The 22,938-nt window shown below is 49.2% G+C and overlaps 2 protein-coding genes across 3 annotated transcripts; one reads left to right on the plus strand and one right to left on the minus strand.

Moving 5' to 3' along the window:
* Positions 1 to 3,472: 3,472 nt before the first annotated feature.
* On the minus strand, positions 3,473 to 11,809 carry INKA2 (inka box actin regulator 2). Of its 2 annotated transcripts, none has more exons than XM_072356068.1 (2): positions 11,696 to 11,809; positions 3,473 to 5,267 (listed from the first exon to the last, which is right to left on the minus strand). In XM_072356068.1, exons 1-2 carry the CDS (start codon positions 11,729 to 11,731, stop codon positions 4,314 to 4,316), a joined length of 990 nt encoding a protein of 329 aa, XP_072212169.1. In that variant the 5' UTR covers positions 11,732 to 11,809; the 3' UTR covers positions 3,473 to 4,313. The 2 variants fall into 2 exon arrangements, with proteins under 2 accessions (XP_072212169.1, XP_072212170.1); XM_072356069.1 differs by lacking the exon at positions 11,696 to 11,809 and adding an exon at positions 6,776 to 7,247 and having other exon boundaries at positions 3,491 to 5,267.
* A 5,180-nt stretch (positions 11,810 to 16,989) lies between these two features.
* DDX20 (DEAD-box helicase 20) lies at positions 16,990 to 22,863 on the plus strand. Its single transcript, XM_072355917.1, has 11 exons — positions 16,990 to 17,203; positions 17,293 to 17,387; positions 18,056 to 18,224; positions 18,304 to 18,418; positions 18,500 to 18,642; positions 18,889 to 19,027; positions 19,346 to 19,404; positions 19,807 to 19,889; positions 20,260 to 20,365; positions 20,449 to 20,550; positions 20,945 to 22,863. The coding sequence occupies exons 1-11, from the start codon at positions 17,026 to 17,028 to the stop codon at positions 22,057 to 22,059; spliced, it is 2,304 nt and encodes a 767-aa protein (XP_072212018.1). The 5' UTR covers positions 16,990 to 17,025; the 3' UTR covers positions 22,060 to 22,863.
* Positions 22,864 to 22,938: the final 75 nt, after the last annotated feature.

Raw genomic sequence — 22,938 nt, forward strand, 5'->3', positions numbered from 1 at the left:
CAGGGAAGCGTTACCTTTGACATGCTGCAGCAATGACAGGTTGGTCCATGGAGACCAAAGCGTGGACAGCAGGGGCAGAGCAGCAGCTCAGCAGCAGCGCATGGCACAGGAGCAGCAAACCCAGCCAGGGCCTGGCAGCAGTTTGGCTTGATTGAGGGAGCAGAAAACTTGGTACAAAAGTGGCCCCGATTCATTTCCACGCATTAACATGCGTGCATTCAGCTCAGGCAGCTGCATGCATAAACGCCTGGCGAGCTGCCTCCGGGTGCAACCTCTCTGTAATGGGGCTGGAACGGAATGAAAAGGGGAGAGCTGCAGCTGCACAGCACTGCTGCCATCACTGCAGCCAGCGCTGCTGTCACTGCGCTGGGGGTGACCTGGGACCTCGATTCTGCCTTCAGACGGGGCTGCTGCAACGTCCTTTATCTGGAGCAGATGTGAAAGCGTTCTGCAATGCTCCTCCTGAAGTACACGGGCAGTGCTCTGCACCTTCAGGCCCAGCAGGTTGCTATAGACTGCAGAGGGCAGAAATACCTCTATGGGAGGGAGGAAGGAAGGCACTGCTATACTGTGCACTGCCAAGTCCCATCCTGACACTCCCCTCTCCATGCATCCTCCGGGGCCCCAGCTCCAGCTTTCACCTGTCACAGGCAGAGCAAAGGGACTAATTAAAACTGACAGCACGTCGCATTCGTTAGCTCTGGGTTCCAAATGTCACACTGCCAGCACCAGCCTGGTGGTGTGAGCACAAGGAGGCCCCTGGGAGGGCCCATCTCACATGGACACTCTGGCTGCTAATGGGTCCGGTGCCCACATTGGGGTCCAGCACTCGCAGCACTGGGAGTTGTGGTTCTGAGATGCCCTTTAGCCTCTGCCTGCTCCGGCTGCTTTTCTGCCTGGGGATTGGTTTCTCCCTTCTGCTCTCCTGCTTTGGTGAAGGCCAATAAACCGGAGCACAGCTTGGAGCTGTGCTGAGCACAGAAGTGTTCCTTCCAGGAGCACGGACACCTCACTGCAGGCTGCAAGCTCACAGCAGGGCAGATAACCACAAAGGCTGCAGGAAGGGACAGGAGTGGGCAGCAGGGCCATCCCCAGGTTAATCCAAGGGCAAAACCCCATCCCCTGCAGCTGAGTGGGGACAGCACAGCTCCCAGCTGAGGGATATTGGTGCCAGAAAGGGGTCTGTATGCGTTCTGTGAGAGCAGCACAGGCTGCCCGCCAGCTGGAGAGAGCTCCAGTGCTTGATTAGAAATGCCACGTGGGTACAATAAACAAAAGGGAAGATAAACATACCCTCATCTGCGGAGACACGGGTGTTAAAGCGTGGCTCGGTTCTTGGGAGCTCTGCTTAAAGGGGGAGAAGGGATTCTGCTGATGGTCAGTAACTCAGTGAAGGTGGTGGGGAATGTGTTGGGGTAGCAGAGCGCAGAGCAGCAGTGGGCTGTGAAGGGTAATGATGTGACAATCGGTTTCTTTTCTCATACCAGACTCCATATGAGAGGAACTGATTGTTGGATTCGCTCTGTGTGCGCTCAGGAGCCTTTCTGGTTAGCGGGGCACAGCAGTGTGGCACTGGGGGGAGTGAGAAGGCAATGCCCGTGTTTGCCTTCCTCTTGCCCAGCATCAGCCCACCCCATTGTCAGAAGAACAAGCTGTGAAATGCTTTTGAAAATAGGGGCTTTTTAATTACAGGCACATTTGTGAGCCTTCTGGAGGCCATCTGACCGCGTGAAGCACTGTGAGCATCAGTGCTGCCTGGGATGGGAGAGCATGGAAGCAGAGTGAGGAGCAGCCCTGGGAATCAGGGCACCAGATGGGAGAGCCCACAGCTCTGCACACAGTGAACTGGGACAGATACAAGCACTGCCCTGGGCCCATGGCACAAGCAGCAATTGGCTGTGCTGAGCATCAATGGGCAGTGATGGGAAGCAATGGGCAGTGCTGGGCATCAGTGGGGTCTGTGGGCATCAGATATGGGCAGTGATGGGCATCAATAGGCAGAGCTGAGCTGTGCTGAGTAGTGCCAGACATCAGTGGGCAGCAATGGGAAGTGATGGGAGTCAATGGGCAGCACTGGGTAGTGCTGGGCATTAATGGGAGTCAATGGGCAGCACTGGGTAGTGCTGGGCATTAATGGGAGTCAATGGGCATCAGTGGATATCAATGGGCAGAGCAGGGCAGTGCTGCTGCTCCCACCAGTGAGCACAGGACCATCCTTCACACTGCCTCATTAACCCCCCCCCCCCGTCTGAATGAATGTTATTGGTGTCAGATTCACTCCAGCACATCTGATCCTCTCTGGGCTTTGCACGAGCCCAAGAACTGAAATTTCTAATAAATCCAAACTCCTGAGCTTCATTTTCAAGTGCTGCCTTCCACAGGGCAGGCTGACAGGGGAACGTGGCTCTTTAATTACCAGACAGGGTTTGGTATGAATCGCACCTATCAAAGATGCAGAACACGGCTAGGACCTCATTAAAGACTGTCATCGTGCTAATTAGGTAGGTCTCATACTTAATAACAGGGAACTGTTTCATGGCAGTTTCATGGGGGGAAAAAAAAGAGGAGAAAAAGCCATTATCATTTGGGGAAAAGTCCCTGGAGAAGTGAAATGGTAATTCACAAATCCTCCCCACATCTATTAGCAAATCCTGCTCCGGAGACAAAAAGGGGTAGGGCGTCTGGCTCGGCTGATAGTCCTTATTGTCTGAATGCCTCTTAAGGCACATGAATTAAATATATATATATGTATATATTTCTCCCAAGGATGTGGAGATACAGCTACAGCGACTCGTGATTCTCAAGTGAAAAGGGGCAGTTTGGTTCTTGGTGCTGGAAGGAGCCTTTGTTGCTGCTTATAGAAAGCTCTTCTTTGCTGGTGGGAAAGGATTGGAGGGGACCAGGGATGGGGGGGGGGGGGGGGGGGGGCATCTGTAATAAACAGGAAGGGCTGCCGATAAATAAGATACTGCAAAAGCAGCTTTTCAGCATTCAGAGAAACGGGAGAGAAAACAATCAGCCCTAAAGCCCGCGAGGAAGGAAAACAAAAGCTGCTTGCAACTCAGGTTCCTGAAAAAGTGCTGAGCAGCGCTGGCAGATGCTGACCCGCTCTTCTCTCCTTGTATGGGCAGAAGCAGGGCTTGTCTTGTGCCTATATTTAATTTCTAAGGGGGGGGGGAGGAGGAAATATTTCTCCCTCCATGCCTCTGCTCCATCAGCCCTTGTGTCCAGGGTTGAGGCTGAAAGAGTTGCGTGTTTGAAAGACCAAACGCTGCTGCTCACACTCCTAAACTTGGAGTGACCACAACAGGTTTTTGCAACCCAACACCACAGAACTCAGACACGTGCTGAGCCCTGCAGCCCCTCGGGATGTATCCCTGGTGGGATGAGACCTGCAGACACACACACGAGCTCAGCACCCACGCTGGGGTTTAGGTTGACATGCACGGTTTGGACACCAACACCATGATATGGAGCTTTCCATGTAGGGATGGATGCTGCTTTATTGGTTGCTCTTGGAGAGCGGGATGCTGAAGAACTTGGTTCTTTCAGGACGGGGTTTGTACAGCACAGCATAAGAAACAAAACCATCACAAAGGTCTCTTGCAAAATTGTGTCACAGTGCAACAAGAAACATCCGTGGCAACGTTGTGTTGAGTCTCAGGAGAAGAGTGTGGGGAAAGAGGGCAAAGCTGCTGAAACAGGCCGATGTCACAGTGCTCTGAGCATGGAGCTCATCCTGCTGCTCTGTCTGCAGGGAAAGGAGAGAGCTGCAGGTACAGCAGAGATGCAGCTTGGGTGGAAAAAACAACTGTAATGCAGCAAAGCTGGGATCCAACACCTGCAGTGGGTGACTGTCTGAGTAAAGCTGCCTTCTGAATTCAGGATTTTCCTTCCTTTCAATGAAGTCCTTTGGGGTCACTGTTGAAATTGCCAGGCTCGTAACCCAGTTTGAAGTGCACGCAAGCAGGAGAAGATTTCCCTTATAAAACTATATGTATATTTGCACACTCATACACACACACACACACACACACAGAGTGAACTTTGTGCTGCAGCTGCTTCATCCAGAGGTTGACCCAAATCTGCAGACTCTGAGAGCTGGTTCACCCCAAGAGCTGCCAAAGAAGCCAATGTCTTTCACAAACAGCCCCTGAGGGCTCCCATGGGGCTGAGCCAGCAGAGATTCCACATGCTGATGGCCAAAGCTACAGCTCACTCCACAGGGAGCTCTACCTGCTTGGTCCTGGCAGAGCACAGCATATGGCCTCAGTCCCTGGTTTGGAAGATGCTTGGTGGAACCACCAACCAACTCAGACCCAAACAGCTGTATTGATATCAAACCCGGACTGGTTGTAGTCTATGGTGTCATGGACTTTCTTGGTGCCCATTTTAGGTTTCTCGATATGGCTTTCCATTTTGGGGCACCTCTCCGCTTTGCTGTGATGGTTCTGGATGTTCCCATGAAGAGGGAAGTAAAATGTCCCTTTGAGTTTGTTTGTCTTTTTAGGTCTCTTGGAAATCTCAGGCTGCTTGTCTTCAGGTGGCAGCCAGCAAGGCTTCTCCTTGAGAAGTCGATCCCGGTCTGGCCGAACGCTCCTCAGGAACTTCTTGAAGATGTTGGCTGTGAGGGAGAACTTCCTACAGAGCTCCTGGGACCGGCCAGCAGACAACGATGCTTCGCTCTTCTCCCCTTTCTTATCCAACTCTGGCAGGTCCAACCAGTTCCCAACCAGGTCTGCAAAGATGTTATCCCCCAGGACCAGGGGCTGCCTGTTTCTGCTCTGGGACATGAGGGAGGACGTCCAGTCACGGCTGTCATCACACACTGGCCATCCCCCAGCCATGCCCTGGCTGCTGCACTCAGATGTCCTGCGATGCGCACGCTCTGTTCTGGCTGGAGCTGAGGAAGATCCCTTGGAGCAGAAGCTCTCCTGGCCATGGGAGGAGGAAGAGGAAGAGGGGATGTCTCCAAGGTGGCTGCTCTCTGGGAGCGAGGTGGGACGGGGCAATGCTTGCTGTGGCACTGAGCAGGTGAGGGATGAAGGGCTGCAGCCCCCAGCCCCTGCCCAGCTCTGCGACTGCTCCTCCAGCCCCGCTGTGCCTCCCTGACAGTGCAAGTGCTGCTCAGGGATGGGTCCTTGGCCCCCTGAGATCTCCAGCTGCTCCAGAGCTGCCTGGACCTGGAGCAGCTTCAGCTCCTGCAGTGCGCCCATCATGCAGTTCATCTGCTGGTGCAGCCCGTCGCCCACCTCCTTCATGGACAGCTGCAGGGAAGAAGCAGGAACCGGTCAGTGTCTGGGAGCCCCAAAAAGCAACAGAGCTCCCTCCCCTCCCCTCATCCAAACACGGCACGGAACGGCCATCGGATCCGTCTCAAATTCTCCAGGGATTTGAAACAGTTTAAAAATAAGTCAGACCCTCTGGAAACAAGAGAAGCTGACAGAAGAAGAGGGGTGTTGTGACCTGACAACAAAAACAAATAGTTGGAGATGGCAGGAATCGCCTGGCAGAGCCCCAAGGCGCAGGGCTGGGAGCAGCCGGGGCTGCCTGCAGCTGGAGCCTTCACTGCTGCTTTTGTTTGCACTGTGCAGAGAACAAACGGAAATCGGGAGTGGGAATAATGAGACTGAGCCTTCCCCCGAGAACTGTTTCTATACCCAAAGTGCTAGCAGTAAATGAAACCCCAGCGAGGATCACACATTGCTACAGAATCCCTATTCAGAGCCGAACTCTCTCCTTACAGGCACTTCCCACTGGAGGACAAAGAAACATCAACGCACTCCAAATTTCAGAGGTAACATCGAACAAACTCCAAACTTACTTCCAAGAAGGCAGCAATCTCTTTGATTCCCACACTAATATTAGCAGCAGCTCTGCTTTATCCCTGAAATTTGCCATAAAGGCTTCACTTCCCACATTAGGCTTGAGAAACTCCACAAGCTTCTACATTCCCATCTTCTTCTGCTCCGTTGCTTTCTCTTTAGGTGGGATCCGGATCACATTCCCAAAGCTGAGCCATAAAACAAATGGGCGATACTTTCCAACAGCTGCCACTTCAGGGAGGGGATGGGAAGGAGAGGGAGAGCAGCAGGGGATGGGGCTGGAGGTGCAGACGTGGCATCCATGCGAGGTGGTTTGCAGAGCAGATTAGCACTGTCTAGGAAAAGCTTTAGCCTACGCTGCCACAAACCCTTTAAAAGGCTCGCTGCATTTCTTTTCTGTGTAGCCACAGATCTTTCAGGTTTAAGGTAAAGAATAGCTGTGCCTTTTGTTCAGCTTTGCCATCTCCAGCTTTGGCTTTCCACCTCTCCTTTGCTTTTGCTAAATGAATTCAATTCTTTGCTCCATTTCATTTCCGTACCCAGACCTGAGCTTTACACCAGAGCAGTCACCAAAAGCTTTGCTCTTCTGCAACAACCCAAGTCCAAAAGCAACGAGCTCCACGCCAGTTTCTGACCACCAACCTCTACCTGCACTTCACAACCCAGAGCCAAAACCAAGCCAGCAGACTGCAGTGATTTTCCAGCGCCTCCCTCCCAAGAAACTTATCACTCAGAACAAATGTGCTGCCCATGAAGACCCAGAGAAGCTCTCAGCCTCCCAATTACTGCCAAGACTCCCCAGCTACCTCATTTTTTAACACCAGCAAATAAACCTCTACTTCTGCAGATATGCAAATAATGCCCCACTTCCAGACTACCAGCACTCGGGTTACCAGCACAAAAGCTGAGGCCATATGTTCTACAAGCTTCAGACGAAACTATCACCTTACCTCTCCAGATTTGCTGTAATGCTTCTCGTCCTAACCTTTCTCGCCTTATTAATGGAGGTCTGTTTTATCTGGGGCTTTGCAAAAAGCTGGATTTGGAGCTGGCCTGGCCCCCCATTGGCTGCCCCTCATCAAATCCCCTGCAGGCACCGCGGCGCTGAGTGACAAGGGTCCTTGGTAATGACTGGGCTGAGCAAACCCCAGCATATGCTGGCCGGCTCCACTGCTCACCTCATTGATTCAATTAACTCCCCCATGATGGGTGGTATCATTACAATGCATGCCTCATCCGGAGAGGCTTTATTAAGTATTAATATTTCATGGGGGCAGCATTTGTCATCCGTGTGATCGTTTCTTGCAGATGGACTCATCTTTCCCCCAGGATGGGATCTGAGCCCCAGAGCCCCGTTCCAGCACTCCCCTCATGCTGGGAAGTGAACCCAAGCAAAGGATCCAATGCCAGCCTAGGAACCGAGAGCCCCTGGAGAAGCAGAGCTGCCCTTTTGCACTACATTGATGTTCTCCCATGAAGGGCACTGAGGTTTGGATGCTATTTAGGGGATGGCTGCAGCATCCCCCCTGTGAAAAGGAGCTGATCCCACTTTCACTAAAAGGGCTTCAAAGGCCCCGAGGCTTTTAACTCTGCTTACAAACGCTGCTGAAGCTTCAGGTTGTGGAAGCTGGAAAGACAACAAACCCCGATCCTACAGAAGCCTGCACTGTCTTCTGCTACTCACAGTGCAGGATCAGCCTTGAATGAGACCCAGCCCAAGTGAAGTCACCGACTGGAGATCATTTTGCAGGGCCTTGGATCCCATCCACTTGTAATTACTCTGCGGTAATTAATAGTACGCACCCTGGAGAGAGAATTCTGGGGAGAAAAGTTTCTTCCTTCACTTTAACAGCCATTCCCTCCCCTCTGCCAAGGGGAAATCTCACCTCCCCAGGTTCCCACTCTGCATCTCTCTGGGCTTTAAGCAGCAAAAACAGAAACGCCTCCATCAGAGCACAGTGCTGGCCATGGGGTGACGTTAAGTGTATTGGTTATTAATATACAGATGGTAGCAAATGTACAGAAGGTATAAGTAAAGGAAAACTCACCAGTGGTGGTGCCTTGGCTGAAGAAGCTGGGGCAGTCCTCACTGGAGAGCAATCTCCAAGAGATGCTGCTTCAGTGGGAGTCAGCCCTTAAATGAGGTCTCAGAGGGGATGGAGTCGAGCTCCACCCCTTCTGGGAGCACAGCTCCATCACTCTCACCTGTGCTCCCACAGCTGACCCCATACTTGCCTCAGCTGATTAATCAGAGGTTCAGGCTGTGATGACCAATCTCCCATACATTAAGCGACCTGGGCTGCTGGGTGAGCCAGGTTGTGCAGTGACACAGTGGGAAGGATACTGGGAACACAGGATTGAGCACAGAGCCTGCACGTGGAAGGAACTGAAATGCAACTTGAGACAGAGTGTGGCACAAACCCCATAGAACCCTCATCTGGCACAGAGCCCCCGAATGCACTCACAGAGGTTATGCAAGTGGCTTTATGTAACCCAGCCTCTGTGGGCAGCAGGAGATGTTCCTCCTTGTGCTCCTGTGAGCTGCAAATCCCAGCCAGAGCGCAGGGGAAGGGGCTGCAAAGCTTCACCTCTGCTTCCAACAGCAGACAGATGGGAACCACGACAGCTCATGGGCATTCGAATTTGTTAGTTAAAGCTGGATGCCTCAAGCTTGGGTTCAACAAGTAGGATGGATGTGGCTCTGGGCAGCCTGGTCTGGTGGTTGGTGACCCTGCGCACAGCAGGGGGTTGGAACTGGATGAGCATTTTGGTCCTTTGCAACCCAGGCCATTCTATGATCCCAAATCTAATGAGTGCCCGCTCAGTCCTTCTGTGCACTGCCTGACAAGGGCTGCAGCTGAAGTGGAACCAGGGCAGAAGAGCTCTGAGCACGGCTGTGTAATGAGGAGGAAGACAGATGTCCGGCTCTGAGGTAAAAGCAATGCAACAGGAGGAAGCTATTCCTGAGAAGACAGGAAAGAGCGAACGGCAAATAGCAGCTTGTAATAATAGGGCCGATAGGCAACAGAACCAGACAGAAACAATTGGTATTTAGAAGGGGTGACCTAATGGAGACCAAAATGATTTCAGAAGTGCTGAGCTGATCACATTGTTTCCGTTTCTGTTTGGGTCGTTGTGATTAATCTCCTGTCCCAGCTCAGGTCTGCACTGTGCAGGGAGCTTCCCTCCAGCTGTGCTCTTTGGATGCTACGGCCTGCAGTGTTCTGCCTGTCCTTGAATTTCTTCACATGGATTTCAAGTCATCTTAAGCTCTTTTCCTTCCAGAGTAAATGAGGGTGTTAACCGTGAGCGTGCATCTAAAAGAGGAAGGATGCTGAAACTTTACCAAAGGTTTTCCCAGGAGGTTGAGCAGATCTCAAGCAGATGTTGGCCGTGGAAGACACGGTTCACAGCACTTAGCTGTCTTCCTTACTCTGCTCCTTTCCATTCAATTGCAAGCACCATTTGTAATGGCATTTTGCAGCCCAGAATTCTCCCATAACTGACCCAACACTTTCCTCAGCTGATTAATCAGCGGTTCAGGCTGTGATTACCAGTTTCCCATACAACCACTCTTTCTAAGAAGAAACGTTTCCTAATATCCAACCTGAATCTCTCCTGGCACAACTTGAGGCCACCACCTCCCATCCTGTTGCTGTTAAGTAGGACACCCCGGTGTCCTTCCCTGTGCCCAGCTGGTTGCTGGTGCCCACACCCCAGTTAAATGCTCACAGATTGCTGCTGAGAGACAACACACAGCAGCTCAGAAAGCTGAGATACTTCTGTGCCTCGGGAGGATCTTTGCAGACTCAGAGTCTGGCTGCTCAGTCTTTCGGTATTTAGCTTAATTGCATTAATGGAAGTTGCATAAGCGCTGTGGCAGGTTTTCATGACTGCCATATGAAGGACAGATGCCAGAAGGAGTGGCAGAGCATGACGTACCCCATGTCAGCCCTACAAACTAGAAGAGGTGAACAAAGTCTCTGTATCTTATATCCGGAAGCTGAAGGGCTGTGAATGGGGTTGCTGAGCTGTTTCTGAAGTCGATGCCAGCACTGGGAAGGGGCCATGGTGTCAGGAATGGATGCAGCTCCACGCCGGGCTCACGTGTGGCTGTGATGAATGGCTGCATCAGCTGAGCTGTGCCTGGCTTCCCAGTGCCTGCGAGTGGAAGCTTCTGAATGAATTCCAATCAAAGGGACACCACACATGCCAGAAACTATCGCCTTACAATGGAAAACATGCAATAGGAATATGAGAGCTCTCATTGACTGAAATGGGCCACATTTATCTTCAGGAGCTGCTGTGAGAAGCCTGGGGGGCATTCCCAGAGCCTGACACCAAGGTTGGGTTTGCATGCCTGGGCCCATGCTGCTCTGTGCCCTGTCTGGCAAAGGGCTGTGTGAGCTCAGCACACAACTGTGCTGGGATATCTGGGCACAGCAGCCTCAGCCAGGCACACAGGTCAGGAGGCCTCACACCTCTGCCTTGTGCTGCCCAGCACCAGCAAGGCCGGCTCTACACAGCACCCCTTCCCCTGACCAGATCAGCTCCTGCACACATTGCAGATCCTTGGTTCTCAGCTCAGGACGATGCTCTCTGACCAGGCACCCATTCAGCTGCCCAGAAGGCAGCTGTTGTCTCTATCTGGCAGAGCAAACAAACCAAATCCTTCCCATACGAATCTTGGTTCTGGTGCATTTAATATTTGGAGGCAAGACCTGCCATGTAATGCAGAAAGTGGCAGGAAGGCAGGGTCAGGAGGCTCCGTTCCCACTCACCATTGAGCGCAGATGGCCCCAGCTGTCTCTTGCCCTGCTAGCCGGCCTTTAAAGAAACATTAATCTATTTTAATTCCAGGCTATCTTGACACTATTGATTCTTAAAAGCTATTATTGCTGAGGTTATCGCTTACAGTTATGTTAATTAATACAGACCTCCTACCTTCAGTAAATCACTGCTGGCTGGCATGGCTGATGACAGCAGTGCCTTCGGAGCACCGTGGCACGGCTGTGCTCTGAGCAGCACCAAGCTGGGAATTACAGGCTGAAATAAGTTTTCAAAGCGACAATAGTTTGGCTACTAAAAAGCCGCACGGAGAATGAGATGTACGTATTGCTACAGTGTTATTCTAGGCACGTTCTTTTGGAAGTCACTCATTTAATCCACCTTCCAGCTCGTTCGGGTTTTAAAGACCTTCCAGGCTACAACGTGCTGAGGCTCCGGAGCTGCCCGCAGCACAGCTGGACCTTGGCACGTCTCTCTATTGACTCAGCAGTGTTGCTTATACATGAAATGCTTCCTGTAAGGATAGGAACACCGTGGGTGAGCCTCTGCTACAGAACTCCATCCAAAATCACCACCTCCACCAGAAACTTCACCTACCCGTTCTGCTTTGCTTCGTCTTCCCCTTTTGTTCTCGTTATCTATTTATTGGATGGCTGCATTGCTCCCTAAACCTCCGAAGACGATTCCCAACGCTGCTCCATCCCCAGCAAAGCCCCGCACACCAACAATGCCCGGCTATCAGACAAGCCCCTGCAAGTTCTGGCAGCGAGTTTACAATCCGAATCCGAGCGAGAAAACAGCGCTGATCGACGACAAAGGCTTTCCCATTGAAGAAGAGGTCTTATCCCAAAGGTCCGACGCTGACAACCGCACGCTTTCTTTGCATCCTTTTGATTCCTACCAACTTAACTCTCATCGCGCGCTCCCACAAACGCTCCTTTCATTCCCGATCTTCGCTGACAGCCGCTTCTTTTCCTTTTTAAAGCGCCCGCTCGCCCCTCGCCCCGCCGGCTGCGGACAGCCCCGCCGCTCCCCCCCGGCCCCGCGTGTCCCCGCTTCGCCCCCCGCCCGCTGCCCCCTACCAGCTCCTGCTTCAGCCGCCGCAGGTGCTGCTCCATGGCCGGGCTCAGCGTGGCCCCTCCATGCGCCGCGCCGCGCTCCGCCTGCACACAGCGGGGAGGGGAGGAGAAGGGAGAGAAAGGGAGGGGGGTCCCGGCGCTGCCCGCCCCGCTGGGCGGCCCCAACCCGAGGCTGCTGCGTGCGGGCAACAGCGCGGCGGGGCGGCCCCGCATCCCTTCTGTTGGCGTTGGGTCCGGGCGGTGCGGGGATGGGAGACCCTCAGATCGTGGGAGGGGGATGCGCTGAGGGGCTGCCCAGAGGCCCATCCCACCGCCAGTGCGGGAGCTGGTGCGTAGAACTGCTCCTTGTCCTGGGAGAGAACTGAGCTTTGCTGTGCGGGGTATCTCCGGTCACATCCCCGTTCGGACACGGGAGCCAGGAAACACCTCTAGCCGGGCTTTGGCTGCTGCACTCCATTTGGAAGGCTTTGTTTTTTACCTTTCTCGTGTATTTTTATGGTGTTGTTTGTTCTCCCTTCCTGTGCACAATGCCTTGTCGGAGTAATGAACGCTGAGATCCCTGTGCTGGCTTAACAAGGCTTGTGTGAATCACTCTTGCAGTGGGAAAGAACTTGATGGAATGAGTGATACTGCTCTCACGTCTGGGGTGGGAGACAATTACTTGCTTTCTGCTGTAAATGTCAGCGCTGTCAAAGACCGACTGCAGCCTTTGCTCTTCGGGTCTTTAATTCTTTTGAAGGAAAACATTTTTTATCCTTAGTGACATTTTTGTTTGTAGAAGTCAGCCTCGGTGCTTCTGAAAGCTGACCTTTGTGTCAAAACCCAGCTTAAATCACAAGCTGGTGTTCTGGGCTTCCATGTATGTTTGGGAAATGCTTAGGAGTTCACATTTGCTGAACCTTCCAGCATCTCTCCCATTGCTGTTCAAGATTCCCAGCCTCTTTCTGCAGGATTTCCATGTCTTGCAAAGGAAGGGAGGCACAAAACTTGCACCTCTTTCCGAGGTTTTATAGAACGTGTGGCTGCAAAGATATAAATGCATTAAAGAAATGGCCTTATCAAAAAGTTAATTGCTTCTAACAGCACGCTGGGAGGTGAGCAGGACACCTGCCAGGCCTGATCTTCCCTAAGGTCTCAGCCAACTGGCCCGGCCATCACCTTCTCTTGCAGTCTGGCTGGGTTCATTGGCCAGCTGGATGCTCCCCACAGCTCAGGGCTGGGGGTTGTTGCTCCCTTGCCTATCCAAGCATGTCAAGTGTCATATGGCAGCTCTGAACAGCCAGTCAGTGGTAGAAAATCAGAAAGATGGCATCGTGTGATGAACATGGGCTGGAACTCCTGCCTCCACCCATTATTCACGCTACACTGAAAGATCCTCCCTCCTCTTTCTGTGCCTTCCTGAAGGGTCTGTTTGCAGGGCGACCAACAGCCATCAAGAAGGAACCACTTCTGTTCTCCGGGTTAGCTGTGTCTACACAAAGGAAGCTGCTGCTTTGCACTGTGGTTTTGGCATCTTCAAAACCAGCATGAAATCAGATCAGGGATTATCCCAGGCATGACACTCTCACCCCACTGTTTCCTTTACAGCACTTGTTTGTTTATCATTATATTAATTGGTGCTTTTCCCAGCACTTGGGATATTCCAGTATAAAACAAGCAAAAACCAGCATGCATATTATTATTGGAAGAATCAAATCTAAGTTGAGCAATATTGCATTGTCCAGCATGCCCAGCATCCAGGACCTATGGCCATGGCAATGGGCAGATACTGTGCTCCAGAAAGCTCTGTAACAGCTGTAGGACTTAGCATTGTGATCTGCCAGCAGATGAGCAGCAAAAAGGTTTTAGCTTCTGCTTGGCTCCTGTTTAAGGTCATTCTTCTGGTCAGTTTTTTAGCCTCCAGGATTGCATATGTCCAGTAAGGCTGATATAGAAAGGAGCTGAATATCCGTGTGCTCCAAACTAACAGGAACCTGGAAGGGAACAGGAAAACGAAAAGCATTTCCTCAGTGGGATTTCCCCACAGCCCAACATTTGGGTTCTCAGTGGGGACAACACTGCAGGCCTTGCTCCCTTCCACTCCGCAGTAGCAGATGGTGCAGCGTGGTGGAAAATCAGGACTCCAAGAAAGCACAGAGTTGAAAGCAAAACCCCCTTAAGCAGAAAGCAACGTGGTTTATTGCAGCATAACATGAAAAACCGAGATCCTTGGGTAAAAAATAGAATACGGCTTCAGAGCTGCACCCACTTACGTGAACTGCCTCGTTCCTTCTCTGTTGGAGAACACATCCATCCCTTCACAGCTGAGGGCTTCCTCATCTCATTTGTTGTCTTTCAGTTCATTGATCCAGTGCTTTCACGAGGCTGTTCTTTGTTGAACTAACAACCGTGCTTATCTCTGAATTTGCTTCCAGTTTTACTTTATTGCACACCAAAGGCAAATCTCTTCTTGCTGAAGCTGCAGCGTGACCTAAATTGCATCCATCGCCTTTAAAATCCACTGGGCCATAAGCAGCCAGCCACAAGGTAGGTAAGAATATCAGGTCAAAAAACCTGGATTCTGCTTCTATATTTGTGCATTAAGTGGTGAAGTTTCCCCTGCAAACAGAACCATCTATTCCATGGGGTTATATGCAATCTCTGCAACTTGTGGCTCTTGAATTCCTCTCGGGTCCATACCCCGCTATGTCTGCAGCCTAGAAGTAAAGGCTCTCACAGCCCCAGCTGGGCTCCAGCCCCAGAAACTCCCCAGCCAGCACTGAAGTGTGGGGTAAGTGCCAGGGCAGCAGAACTGCTGCACTCACTGTGCTATGTGGAGCTCCAGAACGATTGGATTACAGCTCGGCTGGCTGCATTTCGCTGACCTGAATCATCTTCATACGAGCTGAAAAAATAATTTAGCAAACCTTCATATAAAAGCTTATCCAAGATTAAAATGAGATGGTATTTATTTATGGCAAACTCTGGGCGGTCGTGGTAAACCCCTCATCACTGCCGTAGCTGAAATAGGTTATCTGAGCTGATATTCTGAAGGCTTCTTTTTGTGTCTCTATAATGTTATCATACTTGAAGTGAAATCCCGCATGATACTTGCCTTTCTCTAACAAAAAAACCCACCCTAATTGTTTTCTTAAGGGTTTAGAAGTTCTCATTCAATTGCAAGCCTTGCGTAATAACAAAAAGGGAACGTATATCTGAAAGCCAAGAGCTTGCTTTGACTTTATTAACTTTCTCCTCAGAAATATTCAGCTGTGGGAAAGGAAAACACACGTGTTTGTGTATCTGTGTGAGCATGACCTCTGCTCCTCACCTCCTTCAGCACCCACCGTGTTAGGCTCCAAACAGCATGGATAAATAATGCAGGGCCCTTGCCTTTGGGACAGCTTGCTATTTAATTCATGCGTGCTGCAGCGAAGGGTCAGAAAAAGACTGGAAGTGGAATGTGGGAAGAATCAAACAGTAACGTTCTGTCTTTGCAAGTCATGGGCATTAAAGATGGAATGGGGGAACGCGGTGGTGTGATGAGCTCTGCTTGCTTGCTGCCCCTCTGGCACTATGCATGTTTTGGGGCATTCCCTTCCAGATTATTACTAATTATTACTAATTCCATTGCTAATGGAAGTAGCTGCATCAGCTCCTGCTTCTGCAGTGGTGGTGAACATGAATCCACTATCTGTGTTAACATCAATGGCACTTTGACTGTACGGAGAACACACACAGTTACTATGGCAGTGTAAACACAAATACACACTCTGCTCCTCAGAGTGACTTCCGTGTGCTGCAAAGAACAGAGAATGCCTTCAACCAGAAGGGAGGATGAGATTATCTCACTTTGAAACTATCCTATAAACATTATGGAAACCAAGACTTGTTCTGAGTAACTCCACGTCTCAGCAGATATAAAAGACCAATGCTTTGAATTTAAAGGAATCAGACAAGGCAGGTGCTTGTTTAGAGTAACTACATTCAGACTCATAATGAATGTGTTTTATAAGGAGATACACAGCTTGACAGCTCTGGAAGCCAGTAGAGATTCCCTGGGATGGCTTTCAAAGAGTTAATATGGGGATTTAGCTGTAGTGGATGGAGAAGTTACAGAGATGGATGAATCTGCAGTGCTGGCACTTGAGATGCACGGATGTTCCTTTGCACTCCATGTGTTAGTCTTAGGGGGTCTGGTGTTACTTTGGAAGTCATGCAGAAGTAAAGAGACTGAGCCTGTGCCACAGCTTTCAGCCACAGACTGTGTGTGTACTGCAGGAGCTGATCTGATGCAGCCCAGGCAGCAAGGGACAAGAAACAAGGGGGAGATGGGCAATGAATCTGCCAGTGTTGGTGTCCTCTGCAGCACAGAGACACGGAGATGGTTTGGAATCCCTCCCTCCAAACTCCAGCGGGGACTGAGACCATTGATTAAGCCTCCAGAGCCAGCAGTGCCTGTGTGAATTAAGGTGATGCGTCTGAATGTGTCACTAACACCGCATGGCAGAGGACAGTCATCTCTGCACCCAGAGCACAACACGACCTGCTATCACAAGGAGAGGTGAGGAAAGCAGAAAGGAGGAGCAGCTCATTGCAACGGGGCTGTTTTATCACCTCTTCTCTGCCCTCCCCCAGTGAGCACAGATACTCCTGGCTGCTCTCTGCTGTCTCCTTGAATCACATCAGTTTTAAAGGGTTATAAGAGGCTGCGTTTAACCAAAGCGTTTCTTACACCCAACTCTCCTTGTCCGTCTCCTTTTCCCAGATGTATCTACAGAATTATCTCATTGGAGACCCAGTTCAAAGGGGAAAATATCCACTTAGCAATTAAAGAACAAATGGGGTTAAGAGGATGCTGGATGTCACCCCCTGGGAGCAGCCCAGCCCTGCCATCACCATCTGCCCTCCCTGCAGGGCTGAGATGGCTCAGATATCTATGGCAAGATCTCATCTAATGCCAACCAACAACCAAACAGACCCAACCAACAACCAAACAGACACTTCTTCTTTCTCCCTATAAGCAATGAATGAATTGCACGGGTGTGAACGGAGTCCATTGCAACAGCCACAGCCATTACAGCGCACTGAGGTTTCCTGGAGGTGTCAGCGTGTGGCTGAGGTGCATTGGCTGCAGCACGGCTTTATTTTATCGTGTTTTTAGGCAGAAAAGAGCAGGTCAGACACAGACAAACACAGACGGATAATAGACAGCCTGACAGCCCATAGCGCCCACGTTGCCGTTGCGCCCCCTAGCGGTGCGGCGTGCGGTGAGGGCGGGCAGAGCGCATGCGCGGCGTGGGCTGAAGGTAGTTCTCGCGAGATAAGGCGAGGGGTCTCTTCCGGCTCGCAAGATGGCGGCGCCCGTTGAAGGCCGGTTCCGCACGCGCGACGTGCTGCTGCCCGGCGGCCCGTCTGACTTCGGGTCGCTGCTGCTGTCGCCGCCGGTGTTGGCGGGGCTGGAAGCGGCTGGATTCCATCGACCGTCTCCCGTCCAGCTGAAGGCCATTCCGCTGGGCCGCTGCGGGCTGGGTGAGCGGAGGGTCGCGGGATGGGGGGGGCTGGGGGGAGCCGGTTGTGAGAAGCTCTTCCCACACTGATATCGAACGGGCTCCTTCCAGATCTCATCGTTCAGGCCAAGTCCGGCACCGGCAAAACGTGCGTCTTCTCCACCATCGCTTTGGATGCGCTGCTGATGGACAGCCCGGCCACGCAGGTGAGCCCCGGTCACAGCGATGGGCCGTTCCGAGCCCTTTATGGCCGTGGTTTTGTTCTATGGGGCTGGTTTGGGTTCGGTGTGCGCCTATAGGCGGCGTTCTGCTGTTGGGAGTTATCCCCTGTTCTTCTTATTTTAACGACCGATGTATCGCTTTTGTAATTAAGAACGTGGCTCAGCCCTTTGTATGTTGCATATGAACTGCTGTATTTGAAGTCTGAGCCCTTATGAGGGCAGGCTGAGAGTGATGGGGTTCTTTAACCTGGAGAGTAGAAAGCTCTGACAGGCTCTTAGAGCAGCCTTGGTGGGTTCTCCTATAGGAAAACCAGGGAGGGGGGTTTTTATAAGGGCGGATAGTGACAGGGTGGGGGGAAATGGTTTTAAAGTGGAAGAGGGGAGATATAGGCTGGATATTAAGAGGAATGTCTTTAATGTGAGGATGGTAAGACACTGGTGCAGGTTGTGGAGGTTCCTCCCTCCCTGGAAGACCAAGCTGGATGGGACTGTGAGCAACCTGGGTTAGTGGGAGGTATCCCTGCCTATCACTGTGTTTAGGTCTAGATGATCTTAAAGGTCCCTTCCAACCCAAACCATCCTATGGTTCTAAATCATCACGACTTGACGTGTCTTCGATCTTACAAGCTGTTGTGTTTGTTTGTTACTCGCAGGTTCTTATCTTGGCTCCAACTCGAGAGATCGCTGTGCAGATTCATGCTGTTATCACAACCATTGGGATCAAAATGGAAGGTTTGGAATGCCATGTCTTCATTGGAGGTACTCCTTTGAGCCAGGACAAAGTCAGACTAAAGAAATGCCACATAGCAGTTGGCTCTCCAGGTACGGGCATGCTTCACTTAGCTTAAACTTCAAGTTAATATTTGAGAAGCTGAGTTTACTTGTATTTCTTCACATGTAGGTCGAATAAAGCAGCTCATAGAGTTGGACTACTTGAATACTGCCAGTATCAGGCTCTTCATTCTTGATGAAGCAGACAAGCTTCTGGAAGAAGGCAGCTTTCAGGAGCAAATCAAGTGAGAAAAGCACTTACTCTGTGTATTTATCTGCAGATTAGATTAATCTTTGTTAGTCATTCCCATTTTTATCTCTCATAGTTGGATTTACTCTTCACTGCCAGCCAATAAACAGATGCTTGCTGTTTCAGCTACTTACCCTGAATCGTTAGCTAATGCACTGACGATGTACATGAGAGAACCAACGTTTGTGAGGTTGAATCCTACTGATCCGAGTCTCATTGGTGAGTCGTGTTTATTGATCACGTCAATAGATTGTGAGCAGTGTACTGAGATCAAAGCATGCCTTCACAGTTTTGGATTCTTTCTGTGTTTCTTCCATTTAAGAAAAAGACATGACCTATAAGGTTTTATTTGGTGAATATGTTTGCATTTAAAAGTCTTTGCCAATGTGTTAAAGCAGCTAAAATAGCGGCATAGCTTTTGTGTCTTTATGGAAATCCTGATGGCTGTCTTGGTTTCATGCTCAGGGCTGAAGCAGTATTATAAAATCGTGAATTCCCATCCACTTCCACATAAAACATTTGAGGAAAAAACTCAGCACCTACAAGAGTTGTTCAGCAAGATTCCATTTAATCAAGCATTAGTCTTCTCGAATTTGCATAGCAGGTAATAAACCCGTTCAAGGATGAATTTCTGTCTTTAACACCTTTAAAGATCTCAAAGCAATATGCAGGTTTCTGAAATACAGAGCAGGAATGTTGGAATAGTCTGAAATGTCAATAGTAAAACTTCAGCACAGAAGTACCTTGTACATTAGATTACATTGAGTCCTATTATCTGTTGCTCATGTCTGTTTATAAGGGGACTGTCCATAAGACGATAGTGGAGTCCTTGCCTGTAAAGAACAGTGTTGTGTTAAGGAACGTACATGGGCTGCTATACGTGCACTCTTAATTACTGTTTTTATTGTGTGTGTTCTATTAGGGCTCAGCATCTAGCTGAAATACTAACATCCAGAGGCTTTCCTGCTGAGTGCATTTCAGGTAAGCCTGTTTAGAACTTTCTGTTGGTTGAAATGATGTGTAAATATGACCTAACATAAGAATATGCATTTTGAAAGCTTGATTTGCATGGCCTCTGTTTGAGTAACTAAGAACAGCAATAGAATCTTCATGGGTCTCTAAGACTTGGATGTTAGTTCCATTTTTGCTTTGAAGAAGCTTTCGGCCTTCTAGTTTGTTTGAGAATCATGTTATGAATACTTGTCCAAGTGTATTTATTTTCAAACTTGTCTTGCTGATATTTACTCATTTAGAATTGCTGTTTGAGGAAGCTTCTCTCAAGCTTACCTCTCATATCATCTATAGTTTATAAGTAGAGTCTTCCAGTAGTTCTAGAGGCATAAATCTGTTGAACGTAAGCTATTTGGTTTATTTTCCCCCCAGGCAGCATGAATCAAAGCCAGCGGCTTGATGCTATGGCTAAATTAAAGCAATTCCACTGTAGAGTTCTGATATCCACAGACTTGGTGAGTCGGTGTTTCATGGTGTATGAGACTGCTGCAAACAAAACCATTTCAGAACCAATTAGACTAGAATACAGATGTGCTATTAAAGTATTTGATTTGAGCTTGGGATTAGGCTTTCCTTAGTGCAGTATATTCACAATACAACTTCACATAGAGCAATGGTTATGTTTGAAGCACTCAGCTGTAATTCTTACATTCCAATGCAGGACATCTGTTCTCCCTGTAGACTCATTGGAAAACTAGATGCTTTATAGTGTGTTGCAACAACTCGAGTTACTACATGAGCAGTTGCTCCCAAATGCGTTGCATTTAAAAACATCTTTTTAAGCACGTTCAGTTACAAATCCCCTTTTGTCTTTGTTTTCTCGAGACCTCACGTGGAATTGATGCTGAAAAGGTGAATCTGGTCATCAATCTGGATGTCCCTGTAGACTGGGAAACATACATGCATCGTATTGGCAGAGCTGGGCGCTTTGGTAAGGACACTGTCATGTGGATTTCTCAAGGTTGTACCAGTTCTGCTGGGTCTAGTGCGGTGATTATACTTTTTGTACCACAGGAACTTTAGGCTTATCTGTGACCTATTGCTGCCGTGGAGAGGAAGAAAACATGATGATGAAAATTGCTCAGAAATGTAACCTACGGCTTCTTCCTTTACCTGGTATGTTCTGTCCTGTGAATGCAGCTGTATCTATGCATCTCTCTATATATACATATATATTTCTCCTGTTTATTTCTGCTGTTCATTCAAGACTTCAGGTTTGACATGAATATTTGCTGAATTAACTTCGGTACAGTCAGGATTTTTATCCTCAGTGCTTGTGGCCACTTGTGTAACTGTTGCAACAATACAAAGGAATAGAAAATGTCTGCAGTGCATGCTTGTAGATGGAGACAGGAACTCGAAATCCAGCTGTTTCTTACACAATTATGGAACTCCTGGAACTTTTAGGAACTTAGTATTAAGCCTTTCTGCATTTGACTTCAGTATTCATTTGAATTCCAGAAGGGAGGATGCATGTAATCGAGTGCTTGCTTGTTGCCCTTTTGTGCAGAGCCTATTCCTCCTGGAATGATGGATCAGTTTGAAGATTGGGATGTTGAAGTCAAACCTGTTGTATACACAGGGGCTTCTGTGAATTCTGACACCGCGTGTCTTAAACCAGAAGAACCAGTACTTCAACCTGTCCAAAGTAATTCTATAGATGTACCTCAGCCTCCTTCTAACCTTCCAGTTGGTAATTCTTCTGAAGAGAAGCCAAAAGATGCTTTGGAAGAAAAGCAGGTGAAGACGTACACGAATTCTGCTAAGGTGGAAAAAAGCAGCAGAAACTCCAAAACCTCCAGCTGTAATACAAAGCAGAAGAATCAGGTAGAAGCTGTTTCCAGAACGGCTGGGCAGAGTAACACAGAGGTTCCAGATGAGGAAGCCTTCAAAAGAAATCTGCCCAGGATTCCATGCTTATCATCTTTCAAAAACCAACAGAGCAGTCCTTGGAACTTTGCAGACCTTGTTGAAGACTATGAATACTTTATTAAGGAAGGGTTGGAGAGAGATGTTGAAATTGTAAGAAGCTATTCAGGCCCAGGAGATCAACGTGAACTCCCCAGGAATGGTGGTATAGAGTGGAAGGAGGTGGAACATAATAGAGACACGGTAGCAAATGATCTTCTGTCTGATGACAGCGATTCTTCATACAGTTCAAGGGCTTCCTCTCACAGTAGTGAAAATAACTCATGCTTTGAAGCATCTTCAGACAGACAGGCAAAGAATGCTGTCCCCACCTCCTGTCAGGATCTTACAGGCTTCTGTCCCACACCGGGGAAGCTGAAGGAGCCCTCGCAAGTCCCAGAGCAAAATCAGGTGAAAAAGAAAGCTCCGAAACAAAATGCCAAAGAAAAGAAACAGCAATCCTGTCAATACCCTGAGCCTGCCCCAAGGAAAACTGGAGATGACTGCTCCTGTGGCTCTTGGGATGATGGTGTTCCTGGCTTTCCTCATGAGACGTGGAGCTACGAAGACTACTGGAAATCTTACTATCAAGCATGGCAGAATTACTATGCTGCAGTTTCTCACTTTCACTACAGGAGAAGTTACAGACACTTGATGTGGATGAATGCTTACATCAACTCAGTGTACTTTCAGGAACTGCTGGAAGGTGGTGATTAATGTGCTGGCATTGTTTGAGCAAAGTAAAGTGTCTTTTTCTATAAGCAGGCTGTGTCCAGATAAATGTTTGATATGCATTCCAGCCGTGGTGTTGTTACAAGTTGTTAATAAAATGAAAGAGCAGACAACTAAACGTTCAGTTGCGGTCTTTAAAATGCTACGTAAACAAAAGGCAAGTCGGTTGCTTCTATGTGAGAAACAATAAGGAGAAAATGCAAAACAAGCCCAGCTTTTTCCACTTGATTTTTTTCCCCTGGTGATTTTTGGCTGAAGATGGATTCACTGTGAGGCTGTGGAAGTTACTTACAATCAGAGATCATTCTCTAATTCCTAACCAGAGGGCACTGGTAATATGCCAGTTAATAGTGGCAGACTAAAACCTGCATCTCGATACCTGTATTGTTAATTTAAGTGCAGTTAATTAACGCTGCTTAAAGAACATTCCTAGAGCTAGTAGATAAATGGCAAGCTGTGCAGTAGGGGATGGTTTAATTATGTACGAGATGCGCAGCTGTCCTCAGGGTGCAGCAGTTTCAGACCTGCCATGCTTACAGGAAAGCTTTAATTAGAAAGGAAATTACCTGTTATTTCTAAATCTCATTTGTATTTCCTGTTTTGGTTGCCCTGTATTTTTTTTATGTGGCTCTCTGGAAGGAGGACAAGATGAAAGTAATGGCTGGCTTAGGCTATAGACACGAGGCTGACTTCATGCTCATTTTGGAACTTCGTTTGAAGGATACTTGGTTGCTCATCTCCAGCTGCTTCCAAATCAATATTGGGGAAATACAAAACGCTTCTATGGATAAATTCTGTTGCTTGTGAGAGTTCTTAACGTTGTTGCAATAATCTCATGCAAATCTTGTGGTGTCCCTGGCAGCA

Source organism: Excalfactoria chinensis, chromosome 23 (assembly GCF_039878825.1).
Source record: "Excalfactoria chinensis isolate bCotChi1 chromosome 23, bCotChi1.hap2, whole genome shotgun sequence".
Classification (NCBI taxonomy): Eukaryota; Metazoa; Chordata; class Aves; order Galliformes; family Phasianidae; genus Excalfactoria; species Excalfactoria chinensis.